At 43.2% G+C, this 16013-nt stretch overlaps 1 protein-coding gene across 1 annotated transcript in view; it reads right to left on the bottom strand.

Moving 5' to 3' along the window:
• Positions 1–14747, bottom strand: part of EFHC2 (EF-hand domain containing 2) — a 61375-nt gene extending 46628 nt beyond the window's left edge. The window contains 3 exon segments of the mRNA XM_037378373.1: positions 1363–1513; positions 5778–5966; positions 14658–14747. Coding sequence (XP_037234270.1) covers positions 1363–1513; positions 5778–5966; positions 14658–14699 — 382 coding nt within the window. The 5' untranslated portion in view covers positions 14700–14747.
• Between the last annotated feature and the right edge of the window lie 1266 nt (positions 14748–16013).

The following is a 16013-nucleotide window of genomic DNA, read 5'->3' as shown; positions in this document are numbered from 1 at the left end:
AATGTCACCTCTGCCTCTCAGGTTAACTGTACTTCCTTTGTCAACGGTCATTGTTCAAAGCCACAAAATCACAAATACCAAAAAACAGTCACTCCCACGCCTGTGACACACAGGTCAAGGAAAACCTAAACACAATGATGTCTCCTGCCTTATGCATATGAGTGCAGAAAGAGGGTAATTAACTTGTAAGTTCCCAGGAGAAGAGATACGACATGCTTTTCTTCAGGTCTGGAAAAGCATTTGCCCAGGTAGGAGTAGGACAAGGTTTCTCTGAATTCAAAATCAGTTCCTGATGAAGAGCCAACGAGATTTCTGGCAAGAAGAACTAGTCAACACTGGGAGAGCAGAGCCTGAAGTACTGGTTTAAGAAAAGATTCACAGGTAATTATATCCCAGCTCTAACAGTAATGATGCACATAACACCTTTAAATATTATCCTACTCTGTAGACAGAGAGATTGATAGCATCTGCTCATCTTGGAAAAGAATATGGCAGTTAAACGGTTAACTTATTTTTTGTAAGATCCACCAGAATGTACAAAATATCTTCAGGGATTGGGAGGCGCAATCATCCCAAGATACTCATCCCAAGACATCCTGCTTATCTGGACTATATCCCTTGAAAACTTCTTTAATTCTGGCAGTGACCCATAAACACCAAGAAACAGCAGCTGTGCTCCCCTTCTGCAACAGGATGCTGACCGCTAGATCACATTTTCTTAATGTAAACCAAGTCCTTTAATACTCCAGTAAATCAGCTCAGTAAACCCTCTTCCAAAAGTCCTCAGGCTGGCCCAAGTGCAGTGATGTGACACTAAGGCAAGGCAGCCTCTCAGCTTAGAGGAGTCAAGGAAAAATTGCTGTGCCAAGGACACTTTAATCATAGAAGAATCAACAGCCAGAGTCACAAAAGGTGCTCTCCTTCAATGGCAGCAGAGATACTGCAGCAGCTAATGAACAACTACAGAGCTGCCAGTAGAGTCAGTGCCAAGATGGGAGGAGCCAGACTCAGGATTGAAGATCTAGAACACAAACTGCTTTTGCAGAAGTGACACAACACTGACAAAAGACCTACTATCATATGATTTCAAACAACTATATTGGAGAGAAAGATGTATGTTTGAGTATGAGAGAGGATCCTGCCTTACAAAATCTACATCTTCAAACTAAGAGAATAAAAAAAAGTTAACATTATGATCCATACAAGAAAAGACAATTATGGCTGTTCACTTACATCCCATTTTAACTACAAGAAGCCATGTTAGGTATCTTTTGGAATGGACCAAGACTGTACTGAAGAAAGATATAAAGGGTAAAAAAAAAAAAAGGAAAAAAAAAGAAGAGTACTACCAAAAATAGATACCTTGAGTTATGCCACTATTTTTCACTTGGGGTTCAATCACTTGAATTGTATCATCTTCAAGGTAGAAGTATATTTTACAATGTCTGATTCTATATAGTTCTTGGTTTTGGTCAGGCACTTCTTCCTCAAAATAGGCATCAAAAGACAGTACCTATTAAAAACAATAAATATGTATAAAGCAGCAAAATCTCCCAATGCTTTTGCAAAATATGTCAATAAGATAAACTTCCATAGATTGTAAGTAACTAAATGTATGGATTTCAGGAGCTAGATTTATTTCTCAGAAATGTAAGAACAGATATCCACATTAAATCACATAAATTTAAAATTCTTTGCTTGGCATTTTTATTATCACAACATCTAAGCAGAGATGGAACTCTAAAGTAAAGAAGTAAATCAAATATAAAACTATCAGCGGGCTGCTTGGAAAATCTTCTGAACAAAGCACTTTGATAACACAATGAGCTACCTAGGTCCTGAAGCAAATTTTAGACTGCTATTCAATGAATTGCTGGAAAATAAAGTGCATTATGACAGTAATGGCTTTACCATTGAGGTAAGTGGAAAGAAGAGATCTTTTTAAGCAGACCTTGCAAGCTGTCTAATGAATGGTACTGAAGAACTATCAGACAGAAATGACATTTTTCAGGAGTAATTTAGAGCTGTGCAATATTGTAATTTCAAAACTTACCTGGTCCTGCAATTCAGCGAGTGGGGAAATCTCAGCAAGTATACCAATGGGTCTTCATAGTCTCTTGCAATCGCAATAATGCAAAAAAACCCACCTTCATGGGTGAGGTGATCAGTGGTTTACTACAGTGGCCTTCATGTGCGGAGATCCCAGCTCAAACTTGCCAAATCATTACACAACTTTTATACTTTTTGCTATCATTTATGGTCTTTAATCCCCAAGACCAATTTTAAGGGAACATGCAAGAAGTATCTCAGTTATCTACTAGGATGCTTGCTGTGGTAAGTATGTGCAGGAAAGCACTAATTAACATAGGTTTCCATCCTGCTCCCCAACACATTTGGGTCAAATCAGTGCTAATTCATACTTCACTTTTCACAATTATTCTATTTAATAAATTCAATGGCCTTTATTCTTGATTCATTAGACAGACTGAAGCATTGAAAAAAAGACAACTTAGCTGTTGCTTATGTTTCCATAAGCATCTGGCAGACCATGGGTTGAAAATGTTTGAAATCTAGTAAGCTGGCCAAGATCCCTAAATGACAGAACAGACTGGTTAACAGTCTGTATGCCTTTAGCATGTGCCTTTGAGAACCTCAAAGTACTTCCATGAATACTAATGACAGAGATTTTAAAACACCCCAACAGACAAACACAGCCTCTTTCTCTACATCTGGGGAGAGAGAGCTAGTGGCTTGCTCAGGAGCACACAGGAACAGCCACCCTGTGTCCTAGTCAGACTTCTCAAGAGGCCACTCTCCCTTCTTTCAGGCAAGATAAATGCCAAGATGAAGAAAACTGTGTTTCCGCAAACTATTTCAAAGGCTAAGACCCCACTGATTTTCAGCATGCATCAAACAATATAACAGACACATTTTTGGTATCAACTCCATCTGCACTGTTACCCATCACCATTAGAGAAATAAATTTTAAATTATAATCAAATGACATAACTGTTACCAGTTAAACCTAATGGCATTAAATCTTCACACAGAAGAATCTAGACACCATCAGTTATGGTTTAAGTAGTACAATACACAAGTTTCTGAACACACTACACATAAAATAGTTGAAAATAAATAAATAAATAAAGTTATTCTGGCCACAGTAATTTTTAACTGTGGATTTCACCATTTTATGTATCAAACACAAAAACACTAGATAAAACATCTGACATACAACAGAGTCAACACAAACTCTATCATCCTTTAACATCTCTTCTTCTTTCCATTTGTCTAAACATTGGCATATAGTGCCATTTTTGGTGACCAAGGTATCTTTCCTGGCCTCCAGCTACTGTTCTGGAATGACCAGGGGCCCTGCGCAAATCTCTTAAATACTCCAGGAGACTTAAAAGGTACTACAGTGGTGGAATGACTATATCCCAGTCTGAACAACCTGGGGTTCAGCTGAAAAGAAGCTGAATTTCATTCCTTGCCTAGCTGCTGATAAGCCATGAAACCACTGGAACTCGCTTAGATGAAGTACCTCCTTCTCCCTATCCTGCTAGTCCCACCAGAGTATAGTCATTTGACAAGCATATTGTTCAAGTGCCCTATTTGATTACTAATTGTTCTTAATTTTGTCAATGATCTTTACTGAGAATGGTTGTCTCATGAGACAACAGCCAGTCAGAAGTCTGCTTGCACAGATATCCAAGCACAATCAGGTCCTACATAAACTGTATTTATTTCTTTCACTGAGCATACACATGCCCTGGTCTACTCCATTCAAGGAGTTTGAGCAAGTGTATGACAACATGCTAGAGTATGACTGAAACATATGCAGCAGCCACCTGCAATTTTGCAGATCAAAACAGACGATTCAGGAAGGGTGAGGAGAAGGAACAGAAAAGATGACAACTTAACTTTTCTTCTTAAAGCAAAGTTCATTTTCAAAGTACTTGAAATGTAACACTTCCTAATGCGTGTCTCGTCTGTAGTACATTGCTGTGTCCAAAGTTCCCATCCTACTCTTAAAAGAATTAAACACTACCTATGAAAACCAAAAGTAATAAATATTGAATAAACTCTGTGGTATTTTGTAAATTTGGCACAAGGTTTCTCTGGCACCTGTGGTAGTCAAATTATAAACGTCATTTCAAGACCAGGAGGCCCTGTGTGTGTACTTAATCATAGAAGAAATCAAATTTACACCTGCTTCCTATCAGGCATATGAAATTGGAAAAGCTGTTTCTCAACCCACTTAATAATGAAGTTTTATGCCTGTCCTTCCTTGAATTACTATGGTGCTGCTGAAAGTTAGAAACCAAAGAAAAATGGTAAGAAAGCAGACTACATTTAAAAAGATAAACACCTACTCAAACTATTTTTCATGTCGTCCATTCTGCTGTCACCGACTGCAGCAGTGGAGGACATAGCTGCACTCTAGGCTCGTAAGTGAGAAAGCTAAATGAGTTGGGCAGTACCCTTTAACAGCCTGCAATTAATGCAAACACATGAGCCCTCTGGAGGCCAATTCCAAACCTGCAAACTGCTGTCCTACATTGCCCTGTGGAGGAATACACTGAGAAGGAACCTCTGAAGGCCAGCTAGCTCATCTCACCAGCCGAGTTCAATGTCTGATGCTCAGTGGAAGGTCCCCACTGCCTCCTGCCTACCCCCTTTATTTCATAAAGCTGGGTCCAAGCCCCGTTAACTTGAGAAGCCAAGGCACAGCTCCCTGTTGAAAGAAGGGTGTAGATAAAGCAAGTGCATGCCTGGCTGAAGTCTTAACACTTTGGCACATTAGACCAATTCATACTTGAACACATTGCTGAACACTACGTGAGCAATACTGGGATTTCAGAGGCAATGCTAACCGAAGTCATGTGCATCTGTTCAAGCCTTATATTTTCCTGCAGTAGTTCTGGTCTGTCAAAGAGACAAATGTGTAATTGTACTGCAATTACCTGCATGGCTTTTTCTTTTAAAGCAAAAATTACGAGATTAGCCATTCTTCCCAATATTTAAATACCGTACTCATTTAGTCATGCAACATTTCTGTGATCTGCTGAATGATTTCTTTTTCTAGATCATTTTCATTCCCTGATTGTAGGCTTTTTGCTTTAGAAATAAGACACTGCTAACTACAATTTAATGTAAATTTAAACATGGAAAGTAATGACTGTGCTACAAAATTCATATCATCACAAATTACAGTTATTTGATAACTCTCTAATGGTGTCAATACATTCTTCCAAAATAAAAATACTGATTTTAAATTCCTGTGTCTATGACACAATATACCTATATTACACATGAACCAATCACACAAAAGTCAACAGGATTTTGAGCAAGCAAACCTGATGGCATAAGTGAATTCCAAGCCTATAGGTGCCCATGCACATTTTCGCCTGGACTGGGCCCTGCCCTACATTCATTATTACCAGGTCGCCAAATAATTCTTTTACTGTCACCATTTTCTCTAAAGAGAAATAAGCCAACCACTCCCTCATTTTTTTTATAGCCTGTGGATGTACCCCAATACAGAAATAATTTTTATGTTGCTGTATGGCATGATATATGTTTATATTAATTGTCCAACATACCAATATGATGGAAAAATAGATGTTACCACTCCTTTTGTCTACCTATGAGCTTTTTTTGCATGCACAAAATAAACTTCCGAAATATATGACTAACTGAATTTCACTTACATGCCATCTTTGCCATATTGTAGCTATTCATAAAAAAACATACAAATACAGATTTCAATGTACCTGCTTGTCAAATGCTACCCAAGCAGGAGCATCACTCCCTATTCCTTCAGGAAACACACCATATTTAGGTTTCAGCTTCTGACCAGGTAACGGTTCACCTCCTATTCCAGGTTTATCTTCTCCAACCAGCATAGCAACATTATTGCAGTAACCCCAGTGCTGTGACTTGTGGAACTTTTCTTTCCCAATCTGTCAAAAGTTTGGAAGAAAAAGATAAAAAAAACAACCATGTTTGTTTTTAAATCCACAAGCGTTAACTATCTAGGCAAGAGGGATTAAACATGTAAGAGTTTCTCTATGATTACTTTTAATGCAGTCTAAAAACCTGTAACAACTGGAATGATTCAAGTGAAGTGACACATTTCAGTGGTCAATTTGCCAGCCTTACAGATGAAAATGGAAAAATATTTCAGTAATTTACCCTGGCTGAGAGACAGGATGATACCAGCCGTTTCCCGCCCCCCTCCTTCCCGGCAACAAGGATTGAGACATACGGTAGAAAGAAGCAAGTCACCCATGAGAACTGTTGCAAAAGGTAGAGGGGAAAAACCTTTTCTACATATCTCCACAGCACAAACGGAAACGGTTCAGGAGTACCAGAGAACAGCCTGCTCTCATTACTTATGTCAAAGATCCTATTTACACTTGCATCCCCGAGTGCACAAAAAATAGCTCCTTACATGAATACATTTGAGTTTTGGGAGGCTGGACCTTAATCAAAAAACAGAATATTCATTCCATCTGGGCTTATTCCAAAAGAAGGTCTCTGTAGTGATTTCTTTATATTATTACTATTTTTTCAGGCAATTAAGGATGTAGTACTTAAAAAAATATGCACAACCAACTGCAAAGAAACCCATCTTGCCGATTCACGTTTCTTGGCTGGGACTGGAAGCCAGTCTTGAAGCGATATAGAAAAGCCTCTGGCCTCACATGAATACCAGCCCTGCCTGTGGGAATGCCCCTCCTAATGAGCTGCCTGCTTTGCTAGACAGTTCCCTTGGATGCAGGCAGCCGGTGTGAGTTGTGCTTGGGCAGCAATGCCCTAACAACCCCACGTATCAGTCTCACACAAGAGGACAGGGAAATAGGAAAAGCCAACAGAAAGCTCCACTAACCCTTCCTCCCATGAGTGGCAATCCCAACTCATTAGCCCCTCTTGCTCTGCTATTCCTCCCTCCCTCGCCTTCTCCGCCTTCTCAAACCCTTGACACACTTTGTCGGGGAAGGCAGAGAAGGGTCACTGGGTAACTGCACCCTGGAACACCTAGTAAGGGGAGATGGGGACTACCACAGCTGTGCCCTCCCCCGGCCTGGGAGAACATGAGGGAAGATGAGGCTGAAGGGAGAGGAACTGATGTTCTGGCAAGCACATAGAAGGCCCTGGGCAGAGGAAAAGGCTGGACAGCAAAATTTTTCACAGCAGCACCAGAGCAGGTATGTCAGTAAAGTAGAAAAGAGCCAAAACTGTCTCCCTCGCTACATTTGGAAAACTAGGTATCACTAATCATCACACACATATATTTAAATCACTACTTCCCAAAAAGGTGTAGACAACTCTAAGTTACTATCATAAATCAAAAAATGGTACAAATAATCATTTTTCATCATGGCAGCATTCAAGTGCTCCAAGATTACGTAGCTGTACATGCTCAGCACAGCAGTTCTGGGAACAAGCAAGCAGTGAAGCAGCAAAATCTAAAAGTAACTGAGTAGTTACTTCATTCTGCCAATACGAAAGAGAGTGAGGAATCTGAAAGGCAGCTAACCAACCTCATGGCTCAGAACATTCAGTGCTCATCTATACAAAGTACTGCACACTGAAGGTTACAATCTGAACTCTTCACCTGCCTTGCAGTGCTCTAAATTCAATGACCCAGACGGAGAACTGCCCTTGACACAAACACCTTCATCTCCACTTTAGCTTAACATTTCCTTAAAATCCATTTGCATACCACTTTTGCAAGGACAATGGTATGAAAAATAATAAAATACCTACTATTTTTAATACCATAATCATCAGTGGCCATACCCTGCTTAAGTTAACAAAACCTGGGCTAGCCAGCACACTTTGAAAGTAATTGCAAAACAAAATAAGGGCCACATACTGGGGACAGTAATGATCAGGAGTATGGAACCACTTCCCCAAAGAAGATACTTAAAAGCTAAGCAATGTTTTGAATAGAGGTGAATTAAAGGGGACATGGTAAGTATCATAGTTTAGAGAATAATACAAAGGAAAAAAATAAGTACTCCTGAACCATATGTTTATAACTCAAGAACAAAGGTTACTGAATAAAAGGGAAGCTCAATAAAATAAAATACTTGTGTAATGACTAGTTAACCCACAGGCACCCCGGCCACACAGCATTGCTCAAACCAGGAATTTAATAAGACTTAAAAAAAGAGGTGTATATTTGCAGGAATAATGCCCAAAATAAAATATTTCATATCAGCACTGTTTTTTGAGCTGTTATATAAAATGTCATGCTTCAGTGTGCAGCGTCAGTACTGACATTTGGGCATTAGGAGCGGATCTTCATGTGGTCATCCCAACTCTCCCTCAAGAAGCGAGCACAGGTGCTCTTCTGGTATGGGACTCTGGAACAGACAAGCACTGATGGCTCTGGCACCCACTTTGTAACACACCTGCACTTGGGATAGTTTTCTCCCTCTCCTTTGGGCGCTACTAAGCTGCCCTTTCTTCTTCTCTTCCTTTTTTTAATAATAAAGGGTTGGGGACAAGTCAGAACGGAAGGGAGCTTTCTGCATTTATCAGTTCAAATGTGAAATAACTATAGTCAAACTGAGTTTTAAAAGGGAAATTTCACAGCAGAAACATCTGATTTATACTGAAGGTGCTATAGAACAGATTCACTTTTTAGCACAGCAAGTACTTAATTCTTTTCTCCCTATTACCAAAGCATGAGTTCGGGAGAAAGGCATAGTTATCAAAGCACAGTGAGGGAGGCAGTTTTCCTGAGCAAAGGAAAGCTTTTCAAGTCCTTAAGGCTTCTTCTAGAAGCATTTGCTGTTCAACTGTTTCTGGGTTTTGGTGAGCTTTACTACTTTTTGTGGTAAAGTGTTCATCAAAGTAATCCAGTTTTCTCCTGCTGGAAACTTTCTAGAATTTAGGGATGAAATTGCAACATCGTTCACAATTTGATATGAAAAATACATGGCCCAACAGCTCCAACTCAACGGTTAAGAATCTTTTGTGGCATTCTTGTAACTTTTTAGGGTTTGACAGAAAGACTGCTCTAGATTCCCAATCACAGTATTACTTATAAGCCCCTTCTCCATGAAAAGCACTTAAACCCATATGCAAAACAATCTCTTCTAAAAGTCAGCACAGTTACCAAACCAACAAAGTAAAAAAAAAGCCAAAAGAAAGTTCAAGAAAAAGAGTAATTATAGTTGAAGATCACAAAAGAGAAAAATGACATCTGGGAAACTTCAGCTAATGAACTCAGACCACATCCAGCCTAAAATAGTGACAGAACATCATGTTACCTCCACAGTAATATTAAATGACTTCTAAAAGAAATCTGTAAGAGTGCAGGGAAAGAGCTTTACTGTGTCTGCTGTGCTAATGCAGCTAAACTGAACAGGCTGTAGATCTGCTGAACAAGGCTGGCCATTTTCTGTGCGGTGAGCCTGAAATAAATATTGAGGAGACATTCAATAGTGACTAATGCAAAGGTCAGGATTCTTTGACTGCAGCTATTGGCTTTGCAAATTCAGGCACTGCAGTCCTTGGGGAACATTGCCTCATGCTCTCTCCATTTTGCTTTTTAATACTCTGGTACAGAATCACAGCAAACTCATTGGGGAGCTGCACGTTTCAGCTGAACCAAACGCAACTGGAAATTGCTCACCACGGAGGTTAGAGTGATAAGGGAGCCCTGTGACACATGCTGTCTCAGGAGCTACATGTTTTTAACCAAGTCCCACAGGGAGTTATGGCAGAAGCCACTGGTAGCAATCCAGTTCTCTTCCCCATATACATTTTTAATTCCAACCTTGAGAACAGCAGCTTCACTGTGGAGCTCCTGCTCAATTCCTGTATCAGGATGAACTTACGGCATTTCTGAACTACTCTAGACCGCTCATACAGTCTCTTGGTTGCTTCAGCTAAGCAACGGAAATACATGTAAATGCTGCACATTGTGGCAGTCAAATTCATGTGACCGATTTTCAACTTTTTTATCATCTCTGGCTTGCTGCAGTTTTCAGTATGTTCAGAGGTTAAGCAGTACTTTAAAAGGAGGAATACCTTAAGACATTGATCCCAGCAACTCTGCTGTCCCCCTAACACATCTCAGAACAAGGTACCTCAACACTAACAGCCTGGATCAGCACAAGAAAGACATGGACCTGTTGGAGCAGCTCCAGAGGAGGGCCACAAAAATGATCAGAGGGCTGGAGCACCTCTCCTGTGAGGACAGGCTGAAAGCCTGGAGAAGAGAAGGCTCTGGGGGGACCTTTCTGCAGCTTTTCAGTACTTAACGGGGGCTTATAAGAAAGAAGGGGGAAAACATTTCAGTAGGGCCTGTAGCAATAGGACAGGGGATTCTAAACTAAAAGAGGATAGATTCAGACTAGATATAAGGAAGAAATTTTTTACAATGAGGGTGGTGCAACCCTGGAACAGGTTTCCCAGAGAGGTGGTAGATGCCCCATCCCTGGAAACATTCAAGGCCAGGTTGGTCAGGGCTCTCTCTGAGCAACCTGATCTAGGTGAAGATGTCCATCACAGGGGAATTGGACTAGATGACCTTTAAAGGCCCCTTCCAATACAAATCATTCTATGATTTTATTAGCTTGCTCTTACTGACTCATCTGGTACAGTCCGAAAGGAGACAACAGATGGATATAAAGTAAAAGGATCAAAATGCAACCCTGACAGGCAGCTACAAGAAGATTTGGTTTTGGTGATTCTGGGGGAGTAGGGGGCAGGAGGTAGTAGAAGAGGTTCAGGAAAGAAGGCCAGGGAAAGAAGAAGGGAAGGCACAGCAGGCCAGCTTACTTACAAAGAGGTTGGCAAGTGCTCTGTCAAGAAAAACAAATGTCCCCTTTTGGTGCCAATGATTACAAGAGCAGCAGCAAATACTCAATCCAGGAAACACAGAGACAGCAAGAGCAGCACAATTGAGGGCACCTCCAAGCTTTCACAGTAAACAAGGAAGATGTGGAATTTCTACTGCACCATAAAGTTTGCAACAGTAACTGATATTCTCAAGGATGTATTTTCCCCCTGAGACCTATAAACTTATTGCCTGATTCTCTGAGAAATGCCATGCAGAATTATTGTACAGAATTCTCTGAGAGGGATTTCAAACCTCAGGCAAGAAAATACACTGGTCGGCTAACATTTGGTAAATGTGACCCATGCGAATATGTGGTCCTCTCCGTTAGCTGCTGATACAAGGCAAGAACATCAATCTGGTATCAGAAGGGGCAGCTGCCTTTAAGGACAGGAGGTAGACCAGTAACACTAACAAAGGAAGTACTGAAGCTGTTGCATTGCAACCAGCATCATCCCTAACACAGTCCAGGCTCCAAATGCACAAACTTTTTCTTGCAGTAAAAGAGCAAACCTTTATATGCTACGTTTCCATCACGTGCAGGACTAAGATGGTTATCAAGATCTGTGATTTTCTGCCCTGACAAACAGGCGACACACATGTAACTTGTATGAACAAAGCTGAAAATCTCATTATTACACAATTTCAATATCAGTTGGGCTCTGCAAGTAGAAGCCACAGTACCTAGGTTTTCCCACAGCTCTTAAACATTGGCTTCAGTGGCAGAAACAAAACAAACAAAACAACAACAACAACAACAACAAAAAGAATTAAGGAATTCCCTTTTCAAGGGTATGCAACATGCAGTCAAATTTCTGAACAGGTAACACACAAGTTACTGTTTGTGAAAATAAAGAAATTAATAAACTCTTTAACGCAACAGGACTATCAGGCAGACAAGGGCACTTCTCTAAGGTTGTCACGACAGAGGAGCACCAGCCTTGCCAAGGGGCAGCAGCAGCCCCAGCACAGACTCTGACCACCCCAGCCTCAGCAAGGGGAAAGGCCTGACTTCTGCCCATGAGACGGCCCTCTGAAGAGGGGGGCCTCACAACTGGCCAGGAGATGGGCTAATCCGTGTTCGAAATACCAGCCTGCTCTATGGTTCTCCTGATCACCCACATTTGAATATGACAGGCACTGCCGCATGCTGCCTGGCCTCACTGCCAGTGCTTCCAGCCAGAGATGAAGCATTTCTGCTCCTGGCTGGAGAGGATGTAAGTGATGTAAGTGTTCTCGGCAGAGTGAGCTAAAAGTAATAATAATCCTAATGGAGAGGTAATACAAGGGCCAGTGGCTCTTAGATCCAGAGACCTAACAGCTGAGAAAAGATTTCTTATGTCCCATTTGCCAATTGTCCCTGATAGCCTGAAGTTAAACTCTGTGTCCCTAACTACCTTAGTTAGGTAGTTAGAAAGCTCTGACTTTCTGGAGACAGCCCAGCCCCTTACTAAACACTTCCGAGGTAGACAAAATGCGTATGTACTCTTCCACTGCCTTTCGTGAGCCTATGAGGCAGGTGGAAGCATTAGGGACAGAGAAAAGAGGATTGCAAAAGTAGCTTGAACAGTGATGAGTGGAATTAATACCCTTAATTATAAACCAAGGGTAGACAGGAAAAGCAACACCCTGTGTTCTTCTTGTCCTTCTTCAGGGCATGCTTTGCTGCTGTTGTTTCTGTGCAATAAGAGGTATTGCTGGCAATGCTCAGTGTACCAACAGGTGAAAATACTTTCTTCCTTTTCAATTTATCTATAGCAGTGACACTTTTCCCCCCCTTGAAGTATGCTCTTCTTAGCCTCTCATTTGTGGAATTCTATGAAAATAAAATTAAATCTAATAGCTAATAACTAAGTGGAGATCAGAAATGCTTTTCAAGAAAGGCAAGTTAACTCTGCTATCTCAAGGACTCTCAGAAGAGCAGTATGGAGCCCTAACAAGGGTATAACCATGGTTTTACAATGCTGTCTTGTGGCAACTGTGACTTGGTTTTCACATCTTTAGTTCTCATAACACATATATGAACTATACTTACTCCAGCATGCAGTGTTCAATGCTCCCTATATGTAACTTCCCAAGCATGTGAAGCCAAATACTGTGGGTTTTCTTTGAAAAAGGAGGTACCACGTGTGTCACAAAGCCTCTTCACTGCTCTTGTGGAGCTCTGGAGACAACTCACTCACCATACTCTAAACCCAAGAACCGCTAATGATTAAGTTAAACTGAAATTTGGATAACAATAAAGTCACAGATAAAATTAAGCTGAGCTATTCTGCTTCCACCCAGCACATAACAATGGTACACACCTCCTCCAGTGTTGCTGATATGCCTACTCAACAGCTACTTGAAGTGTTATATACACAACCAACTCTTTACAATACAAATTTGAATTCAGCAAGAGACTGAATAGTCAGCAAAAGCCCCTTCCTTTTTCTTTCTAAAACAATGGAACTCAACCTGCTGTTCACAGGGAAGAACTTGCCTGAAAGATCCTTGCTGCTTTTAAGTTGGGCTCCTCCTGCAAGAGGCCCTGTGTTTGCATGCACCTGTGCAATGCTGACACACCAAGCAAGGCTGGGGAGTCCACGTATTTCTACGCAATTTCATGATCCCTGTACCAGGACCTGGGCTGCTAAGATCACATCTACCTGTCTTGGTGTTTTAGAGAGCTGCCAGAGGTTTTACACTGGACCACGCTTAATGTGAGCTGATTCCTAGCTCATGAAGCAAGCTCCAGATACGCTAACAGCATGGAGAAGTCTCAGTGAAGTGGTACTGACGTTCATGGTATCATTGGCATTAACACATGTGTCTTGACAAATCATTTGCAAATTATCCCTGAACTACATAATCAACTTCTACATGGTACCCCACACAGCAGACCAGCCTCAGGAGCTAGCAAAGCACCGCAGCAGTCAGGATGCAGAAATGAGGGCTCTAACAACATGTTCATAGTGTGAAAACGACAGATTCTCTTCCAGGTATTTTAGCATTATTAAGGAAGTCTACACTGCTTCATCTGCCTCCTGAAGGCACCAGCTACAGTGCCATGCCCAAAATCCTTCCTTACCTCCTGCACCATTTCATGGTACAGATCGTATTCAGCAAATTTCTAGCTATCCTTGATGAACAAGTTTGAAGTAGCGATGGCAGCCTTCTCTTTTGTTTGCTATTGTAGCTCATGATAAAAATACCATCTTACACATTCAGACTGCCATCTGTAGTTAACAGAACTGGCAACTCTGAAAAACCATGTTAGCATCCCGTGCATTTTTACCCCCCTCTGCAAAGACTTTTGGTTTATTTAGAGGGTATCTGCCTCACCCCATTTTGCTTTGTTGGGGATGCAACAAATGCTCAAAGTGCCCCACAGCAGCTGCCAGTAGTCTGGGCCTAGCTGCAATGTATTCCCGCTGGCAAGGCAAGGCCGGAGCAGGTTCCTACACCGGACAGCACCTCGCCTTCCACCTGCCGGGTAAGGAGCGGGAGGAAAGGCCTCGCCGTGGCACCTCCGGGGCCGACTCTGCAGGGCGCACCTGCGCCTCACCCCGCCCTGCCGGCCCACCGACAGCCAAAGCGCCTCTTGTTCCGCCCTTGTCCCCCCTTCGGGCCGGCGGAGCGCTGCCCCTGCCCGCTGTGCGGCGGCCGCGTCGCCCCCGGCCCGGCCCGGCCCGAGGGGGGCGGCCGCGCCAACGGACGCCGGCGCGGCCCCCGCGGCAGCCCCGGCACCGGAGCAGGGGAGGGGACGGGATGGGACAGGACGGGACGGGACGTCTCCTCCGCTGTCACTCACGTTCCGGTCGCGGGAGGCCCCGGGCAGCAGCGGCAGCGCCATGGCCGCCCCGGCCCACCGGGAGCCCCGCGCCGCTGGGGGCGCCGTTGCCTGGAGACCGGGCGGTGACGTCACGGGGGCGGGGCGAAGGGCGGCGGAGGCCGAGCGGAGCCGAGCGAGGCGGTCCCGCCCCCGGCCCTGGTCCCGGCTTCGGTCTCGGTCTCGTCCGAGCCCGGCGCAGCTTTTGGGCCGGGGGCTGCCGGGCGCGGCGGGCACTGGCCGTCCCCGCCGCCAGCCATCCCGCCGCCGGTTCCCCCGGTGCTCCAGCCCGCCCAGGCGGTACCGGGGGGAGGCCAGCCCCGCGGCGGGGCGGTCGGGCCCGGAGGTGGAGGGGCGAGTCGGGGTTTGCGGCCTTCGGTGGCGGAGGGGAACTAAATACAGATCCGCTGATGCGATTTTTCAGAATCCGTTGCCGTCTTCTTCACAGATCTGTCAGCGTTTACCTCAGGCCCAAGGCGGCGTGCAGCCCCCTGCCCGCGCTCCCGCCGGCTGGCGTGAGGTAACCGCTGCCCCCACACGGCCCCCCAGAACCCGACGGGAGCCGGGGTCATGGATGGGGCAGATCCCACCACAACTGCAGCTTTCTGCGCAAATCAATCTTTAATGCTTTTCGTTTTGTGACTTTCATCCACTACGTTTTACTCAGGGGCCCTGGTGGGCTTGGGGGTGGGGGTGGGGGGGGATGCTTTCACATCTTTTTGTTTGTTTTGTTTGCACTTTGGTCCGCCGGGATGGTGAAACTAGGTCAGTGGGTTTCCACTTTCTGGTTTCCCAGCACTGTTAGGCACCTGCATTTGCATTTGGTGCGGAAAGGTGAACATTTGAAACATATTTTAATTGAAAATAAAAGGAACCATCCTTTTAATCACGTTCATTGTACAGTGGGTGGTATTATGTTAAAATTTAAATTTCAAACAGAAAATACACTGAGAGTTTCTCACGGGTGGCTTGGGGGGAAGGGTTGTTTCGTTCTTTAATGGAAATAACATTTCCCTTGTTAATAAGGGAGGATGCACTCCAGATCGCCTCTAAAGCCTACTCCAGAGAACAGCAACCATGCTACATTATGTTCCTCCATTTTACATAAAGCTGTTCATGAATATATATTTTTTAATTAGAACTGCTTTTTACAGAAAAGTGAGTTTATGGAAAAAATAGTTAGCTGAAACCCAAATACTTCAGTTCTGATATGTCATCACACTGCCTCAGAGGAACTGTACTTCAGTTGCTGCATGTCCTTATTCTCATAGATGGAGTGGATCTCCCCTGCCATATTTCATACTCTATGATGCATCAGACCATGAAATTCCCATAACA

The sequence above is a fragment of the Falco rusticolus genome, chromosome 2, assembly GCF_015220075.1.
Source record: "Falco rusticolus isolate bFalRus1 chromosome 2, bFalRus1.pri, whole genome shotgun sequence".
NCBI classification, from domain to species: domain Eukaryota; kingdom Metazoa; phylum Chordata; class Aves; order Falconiformes; family Falconidae; genus Falco; species Falco rusticolus.
The sequence above is the reverse complement of the archived record's forward strand: the minus strand, read 5'-3'. Positions and strand labels throughout refer to the sequence as shown.